Source organism: Sabethes cyaneus, chromosome 2, assembly GCF_943734655.1.
Source record: "Sabethes cyaneus chromosome 2, idSabCyanKW18_F2, whole genome shotgun sequence".
Lineage (NCBI taxonomy): Eukaryota > Metazoa > Arthropoda > Insecta > Diptera > Culicidae > Sabethes > Sabethes cyaneus.
The window spans coordinates 92,956,894-92,981,341 of NC_071354.1; the positions used below are offsets into that span (position 1 = coordinate 92,956,894).

Consider the following 24,448-nt stretch of genomic DNA (forward strand, 5'->3'; position numbering starts at 1 on the left):
CCACACAAGTTTCGATAGAATCAACAAACCTTTGTACCATTCCCATCGTTCGGTTTGTTTACTGATGAGCTTTTGATGTTTTTTAGTTTTTGCATAAGTAAAAAAGGGAAAGAAATATATTGGATTTCAGTTTTGATAGATGCTTGCGGGTGGCGCCGCCATCAAACGAATCGCCAAATTAACAAATGCGAGGGGTAACTTCCGGTAACTTTAACGTGAACGAGGGGTTATTTCGAAATGGCCGTTACAAAAATTTGCTATAGCCCCCGGCATTTTTTCGACCATTTTATTTCCTTGGCATGTTAAAATTAAATGTACATTGATGCATAGAGCTTGCTAAGCCCAGTGAAAAAGGCTACAAAAACTTATCGTTTATCACTCAAACGTATGTTTTTTTTACTGGGGTACAACTGGGGGAAAACAAAAACAAACGTGTAAAATCAATGTAAAATGTAACAACAGCAACAACAAATCGCGCGTCGATGTGTGCGTACGATAAACGTCAGCAAGCTCAATGGGAACTTTAAGTTGTGATGCATATAAAAATTACTCTCAAGTTTTTATTATGTAAAGTTATCTAACTATAGTTTTTTCTCAAATTCAAAAATCCAGCCTAATTTTTCTTGGGGGGGCGAAATGTCTTCTAGGGGGTGGAAGTCCATGAATGGAGTCCATGAGAACCATGAGTGGATGTCAAATGGATGAATTGCGTTTATTCGTGACGTCACCTTGCAAAACCTTATTATAGAGCTTGCTAAGCCCAGTGCAAAAGGCTACAAAAACTTATCGTTTATCACTTAAACGTATGTTTTTTTACCGGGGTATAACTGGGGGAAAACAAAAACAAACGTGTAAAATCAATGTAAAATCTAACAACAGCAACAACAAATCGCGCGTCGATGTGTGCGTACGATAAACGTCAGTAAGCTCAATAAAATCCCATCTGCCTAAAGCCTAGTATCCAGCTGAAAAGAAAACAGCTCAAGAAAAAATCCTGCTATTTATCGAAGAAATTTTGACAACTGCAAGGCAAGCAATTATCTGTCATTTTTTCTTGTGGTAATAATTGCGCCGGATATTATTCCGTACGGAAAAGTGACGTTTCAATTCACTTGCATGTAAAACTGCGCCATCTGAAAGTAAAACAATATTTCTTGTGAGGTGCATACTGGTAAAGAAATCGCGAACGGAAAATCTTTTCTTTAGCATTTCTTGGCCTATCTTTTTGCCCATTTCTTTTCAGGTCGATACTAGGCTTAAAGCGGGGTACGCTGCTGAAAAGAAAACAGCTCAAGAAAAAATCTTGCTATTTACCGAAGAAATTTTGACAACTCCAATGCAAGCAACCACCTGTCATTTTTTCTTGTGGTAATAATTGCGCCGGATATTATTCCGTACGGAAAAGTGACGTTTTAATTCACCTGCATGTAAAACTGCGCCATCTGAACGTGAAATAATATTTCTTATGAAGTGCGTACTGCTTAAGAAATCGTAAACGAAATCGATTTCTTGAGCATTTCTTGTCCTATCTTTTTACCCATTACTTTTCAGCAGCGTACCCCGCTTAACTTTTTATGGGGTGCTGGGAGAGTAGATAAGAGATGTGAGGAGCTATATGTCAAAATGACATTTTGCAAGTTTGTTTATAATTTTTTGTGCTTCTGGATGGATTTTGTCGCATTTTTTATATTGGAGGATTTTGTATTTTTAAATACTAATAAACTACACCGTCTAAAGTAAACTAAACAGTTATAATTTTCATTACTATATACTGTTTAAGTGTTATTCCAAATAGTATGGAATAGTGTGGTAAGATACGGCGATGTCTTCAATGGAACCTCCGAAAGAGCCTTCTAAACCCGGTTTGGAAACAGATGCTGAATTGGCCGCTTCTGCGGCTAATGCTGTGGAACAATGGCGTACGTACCAAAATGCGTATACTTTGTATCAACAACAATATGCTGCTTACCAGGAGTACATGCAGAAGCAAGCAACTTTGACAACTTACGAAGAACAGCAGCAAGCATATAATCAATATTTGGAAGCGCACAACAATTACCAGAAACAATTAGAGCAATATGAGTATCAGAAAGGGTACCAAGATTGCTATGTTGGAACGCCCAACGGAGTACCTGCGGTTTATCCAGCAGCAAGTTTTCCTCCCCAAGCGATGCCTACGGCAGCCCCGGTTTTCACCACACCATTGGTCAATGTTGACCCTTTCTACAACAAAGGAAACGATCACCATCGCCACCCTTCAATGATTAAACGTCGCTCTGAGGCCTCTATAAATAAATCGAAAGTTTATACTAGTACCAACTATTACGGTAATTTCGTCAAATCATTCATATAAGGTTGATTTTTAACTAATTACTGTAATTCGATTATAGCTAACCCGGACGACGAAGAAATGTTTCCCTTGGAATTGAAACAATTATTTGAACCATTAAATTGCAGTCTCTGCAAATGCAGAATGAACTCGCATATATCTGCTAATGTGCACTACCATTCGATGGTGCACGAGAAAAAGATTGTACAGTGGCTGAAGGAATGGTGTGAACGTACGAAGACTCCGATGCCACACCGCACAAAGCGTAGACCACCGCCGGTGGAACCGGTCGGTCCGAATTCGCTGCACTGCGAGGCTTGCGATTTGCCGCTCACTTCGATTCAGCACGCCAATCAACACTACACCGGCAAACGCCATCAGATGGTGGTTCGCGGCAAGAAGAATCCCGCCGGAAAGGGGTACTACAAATCGGACGGACAGTGGAAACGATCGTGAGTATCGAATCTTTGTGTTTTCTTTACCTAGAATATTGACTTTACCATTGTGGTTTTACGTAATACCTTGAATTTACCTGTTTTCAATATTGATATGCGTAATTTTAGCCGATACAACAGTAGCGAAAGCAAAAAAATATCACAAAGAAATTTTAATCATAAAGAAATTGTGTCATGGGCCAGAAACCAACTTTTTAATGGTCACTGGCCAACAGTCGTTTGTTTGAAAAAACTGGCAGATTTTGCGAAGTTTTTCACAAAGTAATACCTCTATTTGTTTTTCTGATTCTTGTTAAATTTAAGTAATTTATCACATCTAGATATGTCATGGTAAATGGCGCCTTTATAAAGGACGTTAAAGAACAAAATGGCATTTGCGATTCACGATGTTTAGTTCAATTGAGAAATTGTTCAAGACATTTTGATCCTTCTTTTTATACATATTATGATGTTTTATTGAATTTATGATATACACATTTGATGAATGATTGAAAAGAGGTTCACTCCTGGGCTCCGTTGGTACATTTTATTTGCTCGTTAGAATCTCCTGAAGCGGGTAGTTGGTAAGTTGATTCATTAGGTGCAGCTCGAAGTAACATCAGAGAGGCTAGCGGAATAAAATGTACCCTTTGATCCAGGTGTGCCTCTTGCAGAAGCCATAGCTGGAACCCTAGAAATGTCTTTGGTTGATTTTTGTTTCACGAGAGCTTTTCGATCAACTGAGAAGTTTGCGTCGATGGAAACCCAACGCCCGATCGAAGCTATGTTAGCAAACAAAAATGCGACATTTGAGCGAGATTCGTGCTTTATCGCAATCTCGGCTGGTGCGGTCGGTAATGGCTTCATGCTAGTAAACAAGATGAGGCCGTCTTTTTCTCATATGCTATTTCCCATCCTGATTTTCAGCGTGGTACTGCAGGGTTGTGTGCGCCACTCCCAATTGGTGCAGCGTTGAAGGTGGAGCATCGACCGGATTTGGCAATCAGCGATAATCATTCAAACGTTCGAGTTACGATATGCTTCAGCGAGTTGTTACTATTATATATTTTTGGGGATTAGTTCACAATATTGATATGTAGCTAGCGGTTGTATAACATTTCATCGAAAACTATTATTCAAATGCTATATTTGAAATTGTTGTACGCCATTATCACTGATGGACAAACAAATGATTTGTCTTTACAATTTCTTAGATACTGGTTTTGCTGTTGCGAGAAATTTTTAACAAAACAACTTTCAAAATTACGTTGGAGTTGTACATTACCTATTATGTACGGAAGTATCTCTTTTATTCAATTTTCCAAATAAATCAAAATTTGTTTGGTTAAAGAAAATCCAACATAACTTACTTTGTTACTTGTATTAGAATTAAATTCCATTCACGATTTTTGAAGATGCTTTCAATTTCTATTTCCGGTCATACCGAAGAGGATCTTGTTGGGCTGAACTTTTTACGATCAGTATTTTTTTCTAGTGCATTTTCTAGTATGAAAGTTCACACGTTTATCTTCAATGTTTAGAAATAAATCATTTTAAATATTACTTTTTCAAACAGACTTTGATAATTTCTGACTTCTTTAGCTGATTCATCATACTGTAGAAAACAAGAGTTGGCGAACCTTGTAAATTCAGAAAATTATTTTCTTATATTTCTGTGGTTGTGGTTTAGTCCATACACACAGTAAAATATAAAATGTAACAGACAAAAAAGTTTACTAGTTTTCATATTGTACGCAAAATAGTTTTCGATTGAAAGAAGATGTTATGCAATCTTGGCTTGAACCAGCATCATATCTAAGAGCTTGTCTTGCTTTCCACCAAATTGCATCTACCTATTTTTCTAATAACTTACATTTACCAGTAGCTAATATATATAGATACCGATTTAATTGTATTAGAATATCGGGTAGATGCATTTTCACTCTTGCAATCTAAAGGTGCTGTTCACAATCATATCAATATTTTGCTCTCAACACGTAAATTTAATCGTTTTTCTTTACTTTTAACACAGTTTAACTGCTTCGGATGCAAACCCAGAACGTTTCGGAATCGGGGCCTCATTTGCCAATCAAACAAATCACTATAGCGCAAGAGATGCAAAACGAATGCGTCTGGAACCACCTCCTTCGCCGCCACCTGTAGTAAAGGAACTGGTGGAAGATGTACTAGCAGCACCCAGCAGTGCTGGTGCAGTCGATGTCACGGTCGCTGCAGTACACCAACAAACGCCAACGACGGCTATCGCTTCGCCTTACATGCCAATGGCAATGGTTTCGCCATACGATCCCACATCTGTCGGGGCTGCGGTTTACTCTCAACCTCCACCAACAATGATTGCACCGTATACGGCACAACCTAACCCCAAGTCCATGAAAAAGTTAAAATTTGTTCCCGAAGGGTCTTCAGTAGTGGACCCCGTCCAATCTGAAATTCTCAAAAAGGAGAGTGCCGATTGTGTTGACGAAAGTGGAGTATTTTGCAAGGTATGCCAGATTGCCGTGACCTCCGCAGCGGTTATGGAAACTCATTTGAAAGGCATCAAGCATTTGAAGAAATTGAAATCGATCGGTCGCTTGCCTCCCCTTAACAAAACAGGAAGTACAATTCAAAGCATTCTGTCTACGCTGAACAAACCGCCGCAACAAAACGATTGGTCACTGTATCGCATGCCTTCAGGAAAGTTTTACTGCAAATCGTGCAATATCATTCTGGCCGATGAAAAGCTATTTTCTCAGCATTGGTATGGCAAAAAACATAAGTTGAAAGTGAAGCAGGAAATGGAGGAACTGTCTGGTACCACTACCACCAAAGTAGGGTACTATCAGAAACGACCTTTCAGAAAGGACCGTATTATGCAGGCACAGTAGGTGTAACGTACTTGCGAATCGTAATGAATATTTTGAATTTTGACAAACTAATATTGTGTATGTTGTGTGAATATATCTACTCTTATATGCTTATGCATTGATATAATGCCACTGTCAAATAAATAAAATTGTGAATCCCAAACAATATGCCAGCATTTTGCTTTATTAACATACATATATCACAACAATGGCCTTACTTTCATTGTTTGAATTCTCCAAACCATTGTCGAGTTATTCCAATGTATCGTAGTTGTCGCGGCTCTGCCTGTGGTTGTGAGGAAGCTTTTTCTTGGTCAATATAATTCTACTTTTTTGTGTCCCACCGGCAACGTCAAGTTACCTAGGCCGAAGCGAGAGCCGTGTGCCTACGGTTGCTCTCAAGCTTCCGGGACTGCGATTGCCAATCGCGGTCAACGATGTAGATAAAACGAATACCAAATAATACAAAATGTCCTACAGGTGGGAAGGAAATTCACCCTTTTAGCAATATCGTCGGGTTGTAGGTTTTATCATTTCCCTGAATTTACCTGAATGCCTATTTCGGCTAGGGAATTTATATCAAAAGGACTTTCAAAGTCACCTCACTTTGGCAAATATAGTCTTTTAAAACGTTTGCACCTCTTAAGGTGAAATTAGTCGTCATCGATTCTGCCAATTTCAAAAGCAGTTTTTTTTTGCTTGAAACAAAAATTCTGTTCATGAAAATATAATCGCTGTGTTCAGATTAGCAAGAAGAATGCAGTATTTACTTTTTATAAACAGAATCCCGCTTTTGGGCCGAAAAACTGCTTCCGAAATTTTGCTTTCCGACGAAAAGTTAATGACTACTAGTTAAGCACTCACTCGTCTGATTTCAAATGGCCGTTGGCGCATTGTCGAGAACTACGCATAGCTTAATTCTTTGGATTTTTGGCGCTTTGTCGACCGCATTGTATATGATGCCGTTACCCGTTTACCCATCGGTGTTGTTGCGTGTGTTTGACATGTCTTTAGTTAGGCTGACCAGACGTCCCGGATTGTGCGGGACTGTCTCGGAGTTGGATGGCTTGTCCCGGATTACCAAGCGTCCTGGAAAGTGTCCCGCATTGATTATTTTTTTTATCGTGCTAGTTGAATGTTGAAACGCTCAGAGGAATGCTACAGATGAGTTCTAAGAGGTTTTCAAGAAGTTTCCTATTTATGAATTATTGTTGAAACAAGTGCATTCAACTGAAAAATGTATGTATATTTTGTTTTAATTTGCCTCTAAATAACTTTCATGGACCCGTTCATTTGAACGATTTCTCAGCAAACTAACGGGGTTTTGTTTTTAATTTGAATAACTGGCTACCTTAAATATGCTGCACTTATGAACGTATGAATTGGCGGCCCTGTTATTTTATTAACTATTATTTGATTTGATTTGATAAGTCATTCAATATGTCCTGCCGTCGGTTGTCGTCGTCAGCATTAAGTCGGGGTGGTTCGTGCTGTTCTAAACAATCATCGCCATACAATTTGATCTTGAGTCTCTCGTCGCCAGTTTCCCAGGCCTCTGAGAAGTCTCAAACTGTTTTCGACCTGGTCGAGCCATCTGGCACGTATGTCCCCCTGTCGATGTCCCCACGCATGGCATGCTCGTAGACGACGTGTCCGGCTCATCGTAGCCTATCGACTTTCGGCAAATGTACGAGCAATCCTTATCTTTAAGCAAAATTCATGATTTATGTGCATCCGCCACTCTCCGCTTTCACTATTCACTTTGTACTCCAGCAAATATTGTCCGCAGCACATGCCTCAAATACGGCAAGGGTGCGTATGTCCTCCGTGAGCAGCATCACAGTTTTAGGTTCATGAAGAACTACTGGTCTAATAAAGGTTTGGTACATTGTCAGCTTCGTACGGCGGCATATGCTTCTTGATCGTAGCGTTTTTCAAAGAGCAAAATAAGCCTGCTTTCCCGCGTGCATGCGGTGCTGGATCTATTGACTAGTGTTGTTGTCCGTGGTCACAAGTTATCCCAACTATGCGAACTCACTACCACTTCTAGTTCAACGCCTATCCGGGCTACCGTCCATGGGAGTCGCGAACTTGTCAGTTTGAGTCTCACCTTTTCATGTATTTGGCCTCTTCGATGCATTTATTTTTAACCTAAAATCCTTGTTTTCAGCCTAGGGTAGATTGCCCTTGCCGTCCCGCATTCGTCTGAAAAAAATCTGGTCACTTTAAACTAGATAGATTATCTTGGTTAAAATCGCTATAAAGTATTGTAAATTTTAACGTGTAACTTCAATTGCTCATAGCTTTCAAACTAAAAGTCCTATCAAAAACCATTCAATAGTGATCTATCCGACTATATTACCTTTTAAATGAAACTAATAGCGCATAAATCGGCTTGGCAATCTCTGAGAAACAGGCGATAATTAATTATTACCTTGTCAAAACACGTTTTTAAGCATAACTTTTAAACTACTTATTTGTTTTCAATAAAACTTCCTGGAAATTTTTATAATTTAGCAAGAGCTTTCATTTGGTACTAAGATAATTGAAATCGGTTGTGTGGTTCCGGAGAAAATCGTGTCACGTAGTTTTCACATTTTTGCTTATAACTTTTAAACGAAACATCGGACCACGAAACAATTCAATAGTGATATACTAGGCAATAATACCTTTGAAATGAGAGTATCCGAAAAACAGGCGATAAAAAATGAGCTGCACACACACACACACACACACACACACACACACACACACACACACACACACACACACACACACACACACACACACACACACACACACACACACACACACACACACACACACACACACACACACACACACACACACACACACACACACACACACACACACACACACACACACACACACACACACACACACACACACACACACACACACACACACACACACACACACACACACACACACACACACACACACACACACACACACACACACACACACACACACACACACACACACACACACACACACACACACACACACACACACACACACACACACACACACACACACTACGAGGGCGGCCGTGAGAGGATGGTTGTTATGTTGGTCGCTATCCCTGGATCGGTTCGCTTCTTGACAGGTGAAGTGGAAGTGCAGTGGCGAGCTCGACGGAGCAGTGCTGAGCCTAACAAGAAACCCTGCGAGGGTGGCCGTGAGGAGATGGAAGTCATGACGGTCGCCATCTTTGAATCGGTACACGTCTCGACAGGTGCAAGGAAAGTGGACGGTGAAGGAGAATGTAGTAGCAACAAGAATGGCAGAACCCTGCGAAGGTGAATGTGAAGAAGTGGACGTTATGACGGTCATCTCCGGATCGGGGTGTACAGACACAGCCTCCCCCCGAAGTAATACTTAACGGTAGTTCCGGGGGGGTTAAGGTCAGACGCCCGTGAGGTTTTTAGTGGGTTAGAGTCCCACACTGTGCCACGTGATGTAGCAATATATCATTAGTGTGCCTGGCATTGAGCGTTTCCTCACGTCAAAAAAACCCGAATTAATCCACCTAGCGGCGTGACCTAGCCTTTCTACTGCCACAATAATCATTATTTAATTTCTCAGGAACTTAATTGTAGATGAATAGATGTTATATTAGACTATATTTTTAAATATCCGTTCCGTATTCCTTAAAATCCTTGGGTCTTTCCTTGGGTGCGTAAATACATGTAAGCGTCATTTATGTTACTTGATGAACACCTTATTTAGTTTTATAATATTTATAGAAAAATAATGTAAACACAAAAGATAATTTTTACAGACTTGAATGAATATGTATAGAAAATTAGAAATTAACCCTCTAACGGGTCTACAGACGGCCGTAACTTTCGGGCTTCATAGCCACATACGAAACTTGTTTTGAATTGACAATATGAAGTATTTGTTCATAGCAGATTTTTTGATATTTTGATATTAATACCATGCATTCAAAAGTTAGCATCTTTGAAAAACAAGAGTTCAGAAAAATTATTATTATATTTCGCTTTTGAAGAAAAAGGATATCTACAACAAAATGATTGATCTCAAAATTTTACTATTGGTTTGCTTGGCTTCAATTTTGCAATATATCTGAATTAGAAAAAAATACTGAATAGAGCATTAGATATGAAAACGAGAAATGGAACTATTTCTTAGCTAGCGCTCCTTCAGATAATTATTTTTGCATGAAAATCAAAACTTAAGCTTCTTTTGAATGTACTTTCATGAAAAGATAGTCATTAGCTTGATCGCATCGTTTTTACAATGTTAGAGGGTTAGGAAAACAAGATGAGGTTGAAAAATAGTGCCAAAGCTGCGCCATAAACATGCTTGAGAATGGGAAATACGATCGAGAATACGTAGCTATTGATTGAAAAGAGCATCTATTGATGCGCAGAATTTGTTTGGAATTTGTACAAATTTATTTGGAAAAATCAACTCACTAGTATTTTCTATTCTATACACCACTATACCTACATGCTTAAATAAACTGCTTTTCTTCGCTTTTTGCTTTTCTTGTACAATTGTGAGTAACAGCAAGTGAAGAAAGAGACAATTGAAATCTAAAATCGAAGAAAAGAAAAAACTTTTCGATTGAATCCCACTATTTAATATTTATTTGCAACAGATACGTAGTTCACCTACGACGTGCAGGCTTCATCAGTGTCTTATTTCAAAGCGTATACGTATCTGTCGCGAATAAATATTAAATAGTGGAATTTAGTCGGTAAAAGTTTTTTCTTTTCTTTAATTTCAGAGTTCGTATTCCACTAAGAGGCTTCAAAAACTTCAGACAATTGACATGTTTCTCACTTTTCTTGAATTTCATTGCAAATTTTAAAATTGCAAATTGTCATCACATACATACATACATACATACACACATACATACATACATACATACATACATACATACATACATACATACATACATACATACACACATACATCACACACATCTCATACATTGAATACAATCAACATTTGATTGATATGTTTTGATTTCACACGTTTTAACGGTTTAATATACGGTGCTTAAGTGTTAAAGTTTGAATAACTTTTGAATGAAGCGTCCGATTTCAAATAACTCGGTTTCGTTTGATAGATTTCAGCAGTAATTTTCAAATATTCATAAAATGTGTGATGTTTTTCATTAAATTAATGCTTATATGTTACATAAATATGTTTTAAATACTATTTTTTCACATTTCTTTATGTAACTTTCAAACTACAAGTCCAATCGTCATGAAATTTGGAAGTTAAGGGTTTGCAAGGCTCCTCTTTCATATGCAATCAATCAAATCGGTTAAGAGACCTATGAGATAATGAAGTCCCATATTTTTCGTATTTTTATACATAACTTTTGAACTAAAAGTCCGATCAGTATGAAATTCAATAGCGACCAATGGGACACCTAGACCTTTCATTTGACACTAAGAACATTAAAATCGGTCCAGCCATCTCCGAGAAAAGTGAGTGAGATTAAAAGCGTCACATACACACACACACACACATACACACACACACACACACACACACACACACACACACACACACACACACACACACACACACACACACACACACACACACACACACACACACACACACACACACACACACACACACACATACACACACACACACACACACACATACATACACACACAGAGAAAATGCTCAGTTTTCGAAACTGAGTCGAATGGTATATAACATTCGGCCCGCAGGACCTTCTTTCCATTTCCGGTTTTCCAAGTGATTTCTATACCTTTATACTATATATTTATATAGTAGAAAGGCAACATACATACAAAGACACATTGCTTAGTTCGTCGAGCTCTATCGATTGGTATACGTGATTCGGCCCTTCGGGCCTCGGATCAATTTCGTGTTTTACTACCAATTTCATAGCCTTTGTTATATACTATAACAAAGGTAAAACATTTAATTTACTGTAACGATCGGTTACAAATCACACGCCTCTGCTTTCAGCTTGTACCCCGCAAATATCGTACGCAGCACCGCAGCTCGATTACGGGAAGGGCGTGTAAGCAGCATCACAGCTCCACGTTCATAAAGAACTACCGGGATGGTGAGGGTTTCGTTCGTTCAATTAGTTTTTTTTCATCATGGGCACTTCCAAGGGGTTATGTCCATTGATTATGCCGGTGTTGAGGAAACGACCAATAATTCTCAATCAGAACACTTGGGGCTACGGGGAGACTACAATCATCATCGACTACATCCGCTTCTGCATCTTACCTCGCGATCAAGGTTTCGCCAAGTTCGTATGTACCGTATGGTTACTCTATGAAAATCGTAACCATCCCTATTCATGCGATTCATCTTGCTTTTTCAACATGCTTCCTACAGAGCGCTACGATATTGAACTAGCGGAGCTTCATTTTTTTTGGAAAGCACATGGGTAGTTGCTAGGAAATTTGCTAGGAAACTCTTTTTCGATTTAGCATTACCAGCAGGAAACTAGAAACCTAAGATACACTACGTGGGTACTGTATTGTGCCTTGAGTGAAGTCATTCTCTAATACTTTTGTTATGACAAAGCAAGCAAACTTTACATGCAAACTGGCAAAAATATTAGGAACTCGAAGAAAACGTATTTCATAGACATTTTTTTATTTAATTCTCATCATTTCTTTTTTACCTGTCAGTGATGAAAAATTCACAGCATATGCAGATTGGTAAACGGCTGGATAATGCGGAATATATACCCCATAGTGGTCGATAGCCTCTCATCCAGCAACTCCGATCCCGACCTCCTCGTGGTACCAGCCGGAATACGAGCAACCTTAGCGGAGATCGGGTAACCAACCCCGGTGGAAACTAAGGTCGTATACTAACCGGGAAGGAGGTATAGTGAGTCTCGGCACTATAAGATGGCAGCCCCATCACGAGACTCGGTAGTGTTGCCCCAGTACGGCTACACATCTAAAATAAACAAACTAACAACATTCAAGCATATACGGAGCGAAATATTCGGCATCGACCTAGTCGACGGAATAAGGACGACGAATGGAGACTCGGGACTTGGAACTGCAGATCGCCGTAGAGGAACCCGGAACATTCACGGACATGTTTAGATGTGGCCAATGGCGTCTTGAACACTTTATACGACTACCAATAGTCTAGATTTGCAAATCCGTGTATTTATAGATGTCACATGATGGGTTTGTTGTGATTCAAGGTGCTCATGTTCAAGTCCCATATATTCCGGAACTTGTTCCCACTGTAACTTCAGAATCGTACATCCGATCCAAATTCTCCTCAATAGTGTTTGTCTAGGCCATAAAATCTTCCGTTTGGAAGTTGCTACAGGTGAATCGGTCCAAGCATTTCCCAAAAACAGATGCTTATTGATATATTTTTACTACTGTGACTGTTATGCGTTTATTTGTAATATGGGACTGACTTAGTTTGATATTTTTTTCAACATCTTGGGAACAAACATAACTTTTTTGTTTGAAATATTGAAAGAACAGTTAATTTAAAGAGGTGAAAAGTCAGATGGGACTGTTATGCATTTATGGGCAGTGCAGGTTTTGTTAAGTGGTCCCTGGAAGCTATAACAGCTTCTAAGATAATTATTTCTATCAAATGGTATAATATTAATATATATTTAAAATTTAGCGTAATATGTATACAAACTTCTATAAAAGGTCTTGAAAATAATTTTTGGGCCTTCATATAATCCCTCAATCAGAACGGATGTTTGCGTCACATGTTCTATACCTGCTGCCTGTCGGCATGCAACCAATCATTTAGCAATTTGTGCTGCTCCACGTGGCATTCTTCAAATGAATATAATAAAAAAATAAATCTGGTCTTTCATATCGCCTTTATTATCCTATTCGTTATTAGCTTTTCGTAGCTCCGGCGACTCCAAAAAATCGCACCTGTAATAATATAGACATTCGAATATTGTCCACCACAGTCTATAGTAATAATTCTCGTTAGTCCTATCTGGTCTCATCTGTAGTTTTTGACCGATGTTGAGATATTGCCCGGCCAGCTGTGGATTCCGGTCGTTATAGGGAGGCCATATTGTGCGATTGATTCTGCCATTGTTCGGTGTTGGATTGCTGCAAAAAAAAATCGAATAGAAAAATCACATAAAAGCCCGTCACACATTCAAATCTTGCCCAGCTTGAATCAAATGAGGACGATAAAATATTTTGCATTCAATAAATAACACTCTCCGGTTTGGAGCTCGGTGTGGCTTCCCGTTCGTTTCACCTCGATACATGGCTTTATGAATGTGAATATTATTGATGTATTATGTGCTCTTCCCTTTCCTTGACTGCGGAAGCGGAAGTAGCATGAACGTTTGTCATTTTAGGGATCCGTGTGGGAAAAAAGTCCGAGTGAAAAAGCAGACAAAAATGTTGAACAAACGACGATTTTGTGTAATGGTTCGTAATAGAAGTGCCTTTTCCAAAGCGCCGGCAAATGGGGACCGGAAAATAAGACGCCTTCCTCGAGAGCTGGCTGGTGGTGTATTTTGTCAATTGGATTTTTTTTGAATAATCATGAAATTGGTTGTAAAAGCTCGGCAATTGTCGAAATGGGTGCCATTGTGTGGATAAAGGACATGACTGAGATTTTCTCTCGATTACCCTATCACTATTATCTGCGATGATAAATCGAAAACCATTGATAGCAAACCCGGAGTAGCAGTATTAGAGTGACGATTCTGAATAATGTGATGATAATTTATTGTTAGGAGATTTCATATGATTCTGTTTTACTGTCTTATGAAAAATAAAAGGATACTGCACATATTTACTAGAAATAAACTTAATTATGCAGTTATAAGATTTAATTTTACGTCTTGTTAAAAAGTATCATTTAATGATTTTTATTTTTAAACAAATTTACTGTTTCTTTTATTCAAAATAAATCTCATAAAAAGCGGTAACGTAAAAATGGTTGTCGTATCAGATAAGCAAATATTACAATTCATTAACATATAACAATTGACCAAACCCGTGTTTTTAGTCTTTGACCTTGAAATGCGGTCAGGCATTAGTATTAATATTTGTTTTGATACGATGGTTCTACAATTGATGGAGGGACGGCAGGGGAAAGTAATGAAAATTTTTTGGAATGGAGGGGAAAGAGTGGAAAGGAGGGGGTGGTAATAGGTAGCTACACTTAACAAGTTGTCTTTATGACTCCTACCTTTTGTCCAATTCTGGAAGGTGCATGGGTCGAACCAAGCTATAATCACAGATTATAACCGGATTTGAACCCACAACACCCCCCAGGGCGTCTGGCTCGCTGGTACCCGTGTACCTTTGAACCATAGAGGCGCTGGACAAAAGGAGACTACGCAACCCCCTTTATTAATGTAGCGACGTATCTGGTTTAGGTTATTTTTAGACACACAAATTGTGCCACTTCCTCCTTCTACTGTAGAAACCACCGTTTTTACTTTCAGGACGACGACACTATGCAGGCCCTTATGACTTGCCAGGTGACGTGACGCTGTTCGTCCGTCAGCATGTTAGCCGCGTTTCTCAACGCGGGTTTTCAGAGAAAGGCTCTGTTCCTATGAAATTGACCAAACTCGTGTTTTTAGTCTTTGACCTTGAAATGCGGTCAGGCACTAATATTAATATTTTTTTGAAACGATGGTTCTACAATTGATAGAGGCACGGTAGGGGAAAGTAATGAAAATTTTCGGAATGGAGGGGAGCCTTTCTCCGAAAACCCGCGCTGAGAAATAATATATTTTTTGTGTTTGAATTCATACATCGTAGTACAAACCGTATAATCGAAAGTTCGACAGACCGGTGTATACTGTGAACTGAAGATGCGCTAAAGACCATCCCAAACGTTTTTCGTCGTTTTTCAATGTAAAATGGCAAGAACGCGGTCTGCCGTCAACCATGCTTTTGGATACTGATTCTTCGAACTAAACCCATGGAATTTGCAAGCTGTTTGCCAAACATGGATTTTTCTCTGGAAGATCTACTGTTACCAATCTAGTCCAGTTCTCATCACTGTGCCTTATTTTTATGGATCAGAGACTTCAAGTCGACGCGATACACAGCGGCCTTTCATGGAGTCAACCGTCAGATTCAGCTTGCCAAACTCGTTCGTCTGGGTGTGTCATCAAACCTTGTCTACTGGTTTGAGTCGTATTTAAGTAATCGTTGACATAATCCCTAAGGCGTCCCACAAGACAGAAACTTAGGACCAGGGATGGCACAATCACTTTGACTCAATTCACATTCATTTGACAGTACCGTTTCAGTCATGCAGAATTTGAAAAAGTTATATATGGGACGATTGTAGAACTAGTTATTATCTACAACTTTTCTGAATAAAGTATTGCTGTATCTTTTGTATTTACGGTGCTACAATGCTAGTGCCTCTTTAGTGACTAAGTGAACGTTCATTTAGTCATTAACGAGTGACTAGCATTGTAGCGCCGTAACTACAAAAGATACAGCAAAACTTTATTCAGCAAAATTGTAGATAATAACTAATTCTACAAATGTTCCATATAAAACTTTGTCAAATTTTGCTTGGCTGAGACGGTACTGTCAAATGAATGTGAATTGAGTCAAAGTACCGTGACCGCTCCTAATTCTGCGCAGCTCCTAATTCTGCGCATTTTTCTTTATATAAGTATTTTTTAACATTGTGCATAACTATGATCATTGCGTTATTTTTTTTATAAATATCTGTTGAATATTACGCCATTATTCACAAACGGGCCATAATATTTGAGAGCAAAATAATTCAACGTGAAACTGAAGGTATTTTATATGACAGAAAACATCGTTGTTAGCACCAACGCTAAGATTGTCCTTCTAGAAAATTAACAAATTTATGATCTAAATTCTTTGCAATGATCAAATTACCCAGCATAATTAGAAAAAACAATTAGTTTTAGTCATGTTTTAGACAAAAAGAGTGATTGCATGCATTGCTTTCCTTAGAAAAATGCGATGCAATAATGCGCAGATTTAGGCACAGATTTTTTATTCATGTTCCAAATTCTGCGCAGTAATGGATACTACGAAGAAATCGCGAAAGAATACGCAACCTCACCCAAATGGCTGTGGTATAGAGGCATGAAAATTCAAGTAGAATCTTTAACTTGCATTGATTGGCATCCTGTGCTGTGGCTTGGGGTCCGAACCTACGAGCGTCAATTCATGAAACTTCTATTTTTTTTAATGTCCAACCTCATGGGGCTGTCAGAGAGTGGGGAAGTGGTTTCTACATGAAAACACAATTTTTAGTATTAGTTTACAGTGTAATGTTCAGTATGCAGAAAACCCGAATCAATTCGCCCTTCACGTTATCGAGAATAAAATATGTAAAATGAGGCAATCAAAATGATAACAATATTCCTTTGCCACCCGGACAGCACAAAAATGCCGGATCATGGATTTAATTATGGTAATGGCTAATGTCGGATTTTTTGGTATGCTTTCATCGTATAAAGATATAAACAGCATGGCAGGAGTATTTATTTTCACTTTTTGGGTGCGCAGAATTAGGAGCAAACATGCGCAGAATTAGGAACATGGATAAGAAAGTGCGCAGAATTAGGCACCGCGAATAAGTTTACAAACCGAAAAATATACTCAATTGTTGGTTGACTTATAATTCCCATATTTTTCGCCAGATATTATAGACAGTAGCACTACACGTTGAGGCTATCCACGTTGTTAATTTAAATCTAGAATACTTAGAATAGCGGAAGAATCATAAAAATGTCTTAACTGCGCAGAATATGGTACGTTCACGGTATTCGTGCCAGCCTTGCCTAGGACAATTGTTATTTATTATATTCCTTAATAACGCCTCTCAAGTAGCAATTTTAAGTTTTATTACATTCCTCTGGAGGTTTTCATGACCAATTTCAGGAAACCGCTTATAAAACTGTGAGCTCTATAAGATCTTTTTGATGATCGGTTTAAAACTGCCCTGCGATCAAGGGGCCCACTCCTCAGAAGGTTTTTATAACCTTTTTAACCTTTCGTTACTCGCGTCAACTTCGATTTCTAGGCATGCTAAAACCGAACCGAATTCACTCGAATACTAATACCACTTGATGAAAAACTTATGAAACTTTTTCCACCGTTTGAAAGATCTTGGTCTGCGGATCAACTTTGCTAAAAACAGTAATTTTCTTTATTGCTAGAATCCCGAGATATACCAAGATAAAGTTAACGGTTCACAGGCGTTGTACAAAATCCTACAGCGCGAGAAACGGAGGGTTAAGAATCAGGTTATAAGCCTAAGTAGTCTAACAGCAATAAAACCGATTATGCTTTTCGCTGCTTGACAGCTACCGCCATAATTTAATGAAGCTTTTTGCTATAAAGCTAAAAAGCATACAGCTGGCTCTGGTAAAAAGCTAAATCAGTCCGTCGGCTTTGTTAGTTTGAAAATACATCCGTAAGCAGAAAAGATAAAGTTTTACTGTTAGATCATCCTGATCGATTTGGTTTATTGCGACCATAAAAAAATACCCCATAGAATAATTGATAAATTTTCAGCAGTCTACGTTGGTTTGCGGCATAGGCGCATTAAATTTTATCGTGCATATTGATATGACAGGTGGATAAAGTCAACGAGCTATCAAAATTTTGTAATATTCGAAAAATGCTTATTTTAACAAAATAAATATATTCAGTTAGTCAATCTCAATTTCTAGCAAAGCATTTTAGTAGCACTATCATTTTATTTCTGCAACTCACACTAGCACAGCACCATTTTTGGTTAGGCCCTTTTGAAAAAGTAGTCGAGATCTTAAAAAAAATAACTAATATGTTAAAATGACATCTTTTATTAAACATAACAGCTCTGCAAAGTTTCAGCTAAATTAAAAATGACAAATTAATCGATGAATCGATTTGCGAAACTCCTTGGAATCACTCACTTTGCTTTGATGAATTTTTGTTTGCAGACTAAAAATACTAGAATATGGCAATATGGCCTCACATAAAAAAATATTTCAATGTTGAACTTTAATATTTTTCATAGTAGCAGCAATAAATCTGATTGGTAAGTGTGTTCCCGTTTTAATAGCTCAATCATTGGTAATACAATCATTGGTGCGCCATATTGTATTGCTACGCCGTAGTATGGTGAGTTTATAAGGGACGTGGTGCAGTCAACTAGTTTATCGTGGTAATACAAGTATGGACAATAATAAATTTGCTTTGTTAACAGGTTTATTATGGTTTTATAGCTAGCTATAGGTGAGTTTCGACTCGTATTCTGTTGGTGTTGCATAACATCATAATTGAATAAGAGGCCATAAACCTTAATAAAATGGAAGTCAAACCAGCTGACAGGTGTTACCGAAAGCAAACTCTTATATACTGATGACCTCGAAATCTACCAAGACTATCTGTACTCCCACAGACTGTCACTTGCTACAAAAAGTCATCGACAAGTTTTTTGCCTTGGCGTCGTCATGATTTCGGTATGAAATGGCGAGAGTTACCTGGAAGGAGCGTAGAATATAGCTCTGACTTTCTCGAGATTTTAGTCAAACGATGACGATTGATGGCCATACCTGGAAAGGTTTCATGTACCTTTTGAAGCAGCTTAGCTGGGAGGTGTGAACTTGAGCGCCTGTTCCTAAGGGCCGCTCAAACAGCGTCTGTCTCGAAGCGAACGGTTGAATATGAAATGCTGTATCCCGCAAGCTATATCTAAGATGTCAAAACCATCAGCAGGATGTAGGTATTGCAGGCCCCGTAGGATAGTATACCAAGGCTCTCATTTATCACGAACAACGAGAATGGATTTACGGAACGGATTAATCGGTATAGGGCACGGTAAAGAACAGGGAAACGATTAATAGAGAACGATTGGAAACTTGGCGGAATCCTCCATGAACCGGCACGAGCTTGCTTGCTTACTTGACAGCTACATAGATACGGAGTGGAGATCGCTGCTATTCAGGAAGTTCGGTGGCCAAATTCCGGAGAAAGGGAGTTTCGCGCAGTAGACCCTATTGCAGGCACTTCTTTCAAGTACCACATCTACTACACTTGCAGTAGAAAGGCGAAACATGGAGTTGGTTACGTAGTGTTGGAAAAGCAAAATCTACGAGTTATCTGGCAGAGGTCTGTAGATGACCGTAGATGTGTGTTGAGAATTACGGGAAAATTCTTCAATTACAGCCTAATCAATGTTTACGCACCGACAAATGATAAATCCGATAATGTTAAGAACGACCTTAATGACAGGTGCGAAGGACCAGGAAAACGGGCTAAGGCTCATATGTTTCACTGCGGTCAAAGGAATGGCCATTTGTGGCACCTATTTTCCCCGTTTGAATATTCGGAAACATACCTGGAGGCATCCAAATAAAGACTCTAGCTCTCTGATTGATTATGTCTTGATTGCCGGTCGACACTTTTCGGTTGTCATCGATGAATGGTCTTTTTGGGAACCAACTCTCTTTTCTGTCCACTATCTCGTCGTATGTAAAAATCGCACAAAGTTGTCGAATACAGCGAAGGCTCGCACTGAGAGAACGCAGCGTTTCAATGTTGAGCGGTTGATAGCAGATGGCGTGGTAGCGGTATATGACGGGACGCTTGATCAACGAATCGCAGAACAGTATGAAGAAAGGGAACACGTTATAATTGGGCTATGGAGGAATCTCCATGCTACCATTGAAACAACTGTGAGGGAGATGGTAGGCACGACGGGTGGAAGATACGTAAGATAGCGTAACAACTGGTTTGATGTCATGTGTCAGAGAGTGACATGTGAGAAGAATCAAGCCAGGAGTCGCATGCTTACTGCGTCTATCAGGTCTGAACACAGAGAAAGGTATAGAAAAACTAGAGGAACACATGCTCGTCAGCGCAGAGGAGTGACACTGAGTTTCTACAAAACGATGAAGCTTAGGAACTCCACCATCCCTGTAAGTTGTAATGACAGTGTTGAGTAATTCTCGCTGAAACGGGGCCACTACTGACACGAGGTCTTCAAATATTGTAACTTTTGCGTTTAATTGGTTGAAAATGGTTAAAAGATAAGAATTGCACTTTTGATACTTCGAAATAGTAGACCACTCGTTCGCCAAGGGGCCTAACAATTTAAAAAAAAAGTTGAACCTTGAGATCTATATCATGTGATATTTCATAAATTTGCCACGAAACAACTAACAAATGGCCCGGTTTTGTAAAGAAGAAGAACAGGGCTTTCAAATGGAGTAAAAAATTTTTTTGGCGGCCATCTTGGATTTGGTCGCCATATTGGATTTTATCAAAAAAGGGCCATTTTCATAATGAGCCCCCAACCGATTTTCATTTTAAGACCACTATCGGAAAGCTGAGGAAAAATGTTATAAAAAATATTCATAAAGTTAACAATTAATTTTCTGTAGCAAGATATATCATTATATGAGCGTTGTAAACCTTGATACAGATAATTAATTGTTTCGTTTATTTAATGCCACTACACATGTAATTTGATGAATGTTCCTTATAGAATTTTTTCTCAGCTTTCCGATGGTGGTCTTAAATTTAAAATCAATTGAGGCAATCATGACGAAAACGGCGATTTATTGACAAAATCCAACATGGCGGTCAAATCCATGATGGCTGCCGATTTTTTTCACTTCGTTTATAAGCCCTATCTCTCCTTTTTACAAAACCGTGTCGTTTGTAGTTTGTTTTATAGCAAATTTTGAAAATATCACAATAATTATATGAAAATTGTGAACCTTGCTACAAAAACTAGTTGTTTTATTTAGTTATTGCCATTGCAAGTCTAACTTTATGAATGTTTCTCATAGCATTTTTTCTCAGCTTTCCAATGGTGGTTTTCAAATGAAAATCGGTTGGGGGGCTCATGGTGAAAACGGCCATTTTTTGATAAAATCCAATATGGCGACCAAATCCAAGATGGCCGCCAAAATCTTTTTTCTTCATTTGAAAGCCCTATTCTTCTTCTTTACAGAACCGGGCCATTTGTTAGTTGTTTCATGGCAAATTTATGAAATATTACCTATTCGTCAGAAAATAAGCATTCAACAGTTAATTTCACAATAAATCTGATCCTTTAGCTCTTAGGTAATTTAAGTAATGTTTATACGAATTTTTATCAAAATATGTTTATCTGTATAGGGAAGTATCACATTGTTATGATACGAAGCATAATGCACTGCACTAGTAAACCTGAATTGTTGATTGGATTGTGTGTGATTGATTACTGTTGAGTTGCATTATTAGAAGATAGAGCAGACGGAGAAAAAACTCTTAAGCAAATTCAATCAATATGCAGATGAATAGCACGGCCGGTGGGCTTGCAGGGAATAAAGCTGGCTAGAATTCGAAAAAGCTGGGCGAAATGTGACCGGTTGAATGATTAATGGAGGCAATTACCTACCTGGATTTGACAAAGTTTGTGAATAGACGCACCATGCGACGTTGCACGTTCAGTGCTTTGGCAGCCAGTCGATTGGATCCGTTGCATGACCGGCTCTCGTTAAGGATTTCTTTGTAATTGTATGGAGTGAACAGATAACCGAGATCGTCACCGTGCATGGCCCCGTCTATTGGGTGTCGAATTTGATTTTCATATAACACATTCTTTGGATAACCAAATGGACCGTCGAATGAGAACTGGTAACGGTAGATAGGTGATTTGAACAGTGTCACAGCGTGGTTGATGAAATATTGTATGCCAAACGTGAAGTCAGCAACTGCTGTTAGTTTACGGTAGAAAACTCCAATAGATCGGTTTGAACGGGTATACTCTAGAAAATCTTTGATGCGTTCGTAGATAGTGTCATTGCCATTCGGATAATTAGATTGAGTCATGTAGAAGCCACGCCGGGATAACAGATTTCGATGCTCTACATTCGTCATTCCAATCATAAACGGAACGTCACTGACAGGTGGCATCAGTCGAACCATATCGTAAGGATTCTGTGGTACGTAAATTAAGTCCTCACTGGGCATGTAACACAAATAATTTATAGCGCTATAGTAAAAACTCGGCCCGTTGAAAGGGATCATTGATTTAGCAGTTCGCGATTTCAGTTCCTCTATAGTGGTCGCATCAATTTGCTTGAGGTATTCGTTACTACACCACTGCGTGTTGAAATTATAGGCCCACGGTTGTGTCATAACGCCGCTCATGGCTATCACACGTTGGAACAATCCTTTCGAAGCGTCCGTGTACATATGATATGTGGCGGCTGCTGCACCCGCACTCCAACCCACCAAAGTAATTCGATTAGCATCTCCACCAAAGCTTCTGATGTTTCGTTTCGACCATCGCAAGGCTTCTGTTTGGTCTTTCAGTCCCAGATTGGGTTTGATTTCCAAATCAACAATTCCCATAAATCCTAGCGAAGCCAGGCGATAATTGAATGTGACCACGATGATGTCCTGGAAAATAGCGAACGGAAATTTTCGGTGGTTCGAGGTATTATCTTCACCATTGCTGGTCATACCTTGTCGAGAATCGGTTCTGAGCCGAAAATATCTGTTTCGGAAGAACCTTCTACGAAGCTTCCTCCATGGATCCACACCAGCACTGGCATCAAAGGCCTTGGGCGTGTGCTCGTTCGGACACGGGGGGTGTACACATTTAGATACAGGCAGTCTTCATCTCCAATCGTGTCATCCTCGGGCATCTGTGTACAGATGCTCGAAAGTTTATCAAACACAGCAGATCCATTGAAGTGGAAAGCAACTGGGTCCTGAAAGTTGCAATTGAATATATATTAAAGATATTTTTTTATCGTTTATAAAACTATACACCATTGAATAGTCAGGTAATTTGCATTAATGAACGAGCAAGTTTAATAATCGCAGCTGGTAGAAAGTATGTCTACTTAATAAATTTGTTCAGTTTCACTTCTTAGCACTTTAATATGGAATAATGATGTCAAGCTTATTTTCTGTACAGCGAATCATGATTAGCATTTCAGCACAAAATGTATGTACCTCAAATCGTAGCTCTCCTATCGGGGGCTGCGCATAGGGTATTCCAAGGTATGCACAGTACAGTCGCTTTGTGAACGTTTCCTTAAGTACTCCTACACCTACTCCACTTTCGTACTTTACCACACATTTGTGCGTTTTTGATACTGGAAAGGTCAGTAACACTAGCCAAAGTGCCAATTTCGTCAACATATTTTCGTTGGTATGGATGTATCTCACATTTTCCGATCCACTTTAACTGTTCCGTTAAAAGGTAACGTCCGTATCACAAATCATTTTATATTGCACTGCCGGGGAATCGCTGCAGTATTTGCAATCACTAAGGAAGGTAGCTCATCCATATTTATTTTGCACTGAACTCTGTGGGGCGTGGTGCAAACCTGACCTGCAATAAGTGCGTTTTGCTAATTGCATTTCGAAACTATGTATTGCCTTTTATCAATATCCATATTGTGATTGATTGATAAAATACTTTCTATCGTACGTTTATTATTACTTTTATTTTATTTAAACAAAACAAGAGTTACACATTGTAGGCATTATGTCCGAAGCAAAGGATTTCTTATCACAATCTGCTGGTGGATATACACGATACAGTGCACTTAAATAGTACTGAAGCCTTCACCAACTGAAGTCTCTGTGGGACCAATTTCGTTGGATTCAGTGATGCTTTGTCTGGTTCCACTTTTGATTCAACAGGGTTGAATCGAGTAGATGAAAAACACACATTAGTCTTAGTGTTGCCTAGTTTATATTATTTATTACATCACTCCAGTTTTTGAAGTAAAATTCTGATCAATTGTGAGAATTTCAATAAATAGAATACAAATT

At 38.9% G+C, this 24,448-nt stretch overlaps 2 protein-coding genes across 2 annotated transcripts; one reads left to right on the forward strand and one right to left on the reverse strand.

The window, feature by feature from the left end:
* The first annotated feature begins 1,691 nt into the window (after window positions 1-1,691).
* LOC128734677 (uncharacterized) lies at window positions 1,692-5,784 on the forward strand. The gene is made up of 3 exons (XM_053828975.1): window positions 1,692-2,327; window positions 2,391-2,781; window positions 4,796-5,784. The coding sequence occupies exons 1-3, from the start codon at window positions 1,823-1,825 to the stop codon at window positions 5,649-5,651; spliced, it is 1,752 nt and encodes a 583-aa protein (XP_053684950.1). The 5' UTR covers window positions 1,692-1,822; the 3' UTR covers window positions 5,652-5,784.
* A 7,734-nt stretch (window positions 5,785-13,518) lies between these two features.
* Window positions 13,519-23,809, reverse strand: LOC128735694 (carboxylic ester hydrolase-like). Its single transcript, XM_053830178.1, has 4 exons — window positions 23,621-23,809; window positions 23,125-23,373; window positions 22,053-23,059; window positions 13,519-13,753 (listed from the first exon to the last, which is right to left on the reverse strand). The coding sequence occupies exons 1-4, from the start codon at window positions 23,807-23,809 to the stop codon at window positions 13,519-13,521; spliced, it is 1,680 nt and encodes a 559-aa protein (XP_053686153.1).
* Between the last annotated feature and the right edge of the window lie 639 nt (window positions 23,810-24,448).

What these genes read in the sequence shown, in the direction of transcription:
- LOC128734677 (XM_053828975.1), top strand. Translation starts at nt 1,823, where the DNA reads ATGTCTTCAATGGAACCTCCGAAAGAGCCTTCTAAACCCGGTTTGGAA. An exon ending in TACTAGTACCAACTATTACG is followed by an intron (nt 2,328 to 2,390) that starts GTAATTTCGTCA and finishes ATTCGATTATAG; the next exon opens with CTAACCCGGACGACGAAGAA. An exon ending in GACGGACAGTGGAAACGATC is followed by an intron (nt 2,782 to 4,795) that starts GTGAGTATCGAA and finishes CTTTTAACACAG; the next exon opens with TTTAACTGCTTCGGATGCAA.
- LOC128735694 (XM_053830178.1), bottom strand. Translation starts at nt 23,809, where the DNA reads ATGTTGACGAAATTGGCACTTTGGCTAGTGTTACTGACCTTTCCAGTA. An exon ending in TAGGAGAGCTACGATTTGAG is followed by an intron (nt 23,374 to 23,620) that starts GTACATACATTT and finishes TGCAACTTTCAG; the next exon opens with GACCCAGTTGCTTTCCACTT. An exon ending in CAGAACCGATTCTCGACAAG is followed by an intron (nt 23,060 to 23,124) that starts GTATGACCAGCA and finishes GCTATTTTCCAG; the next exon opens with GACATCATCGTGGTCACATT.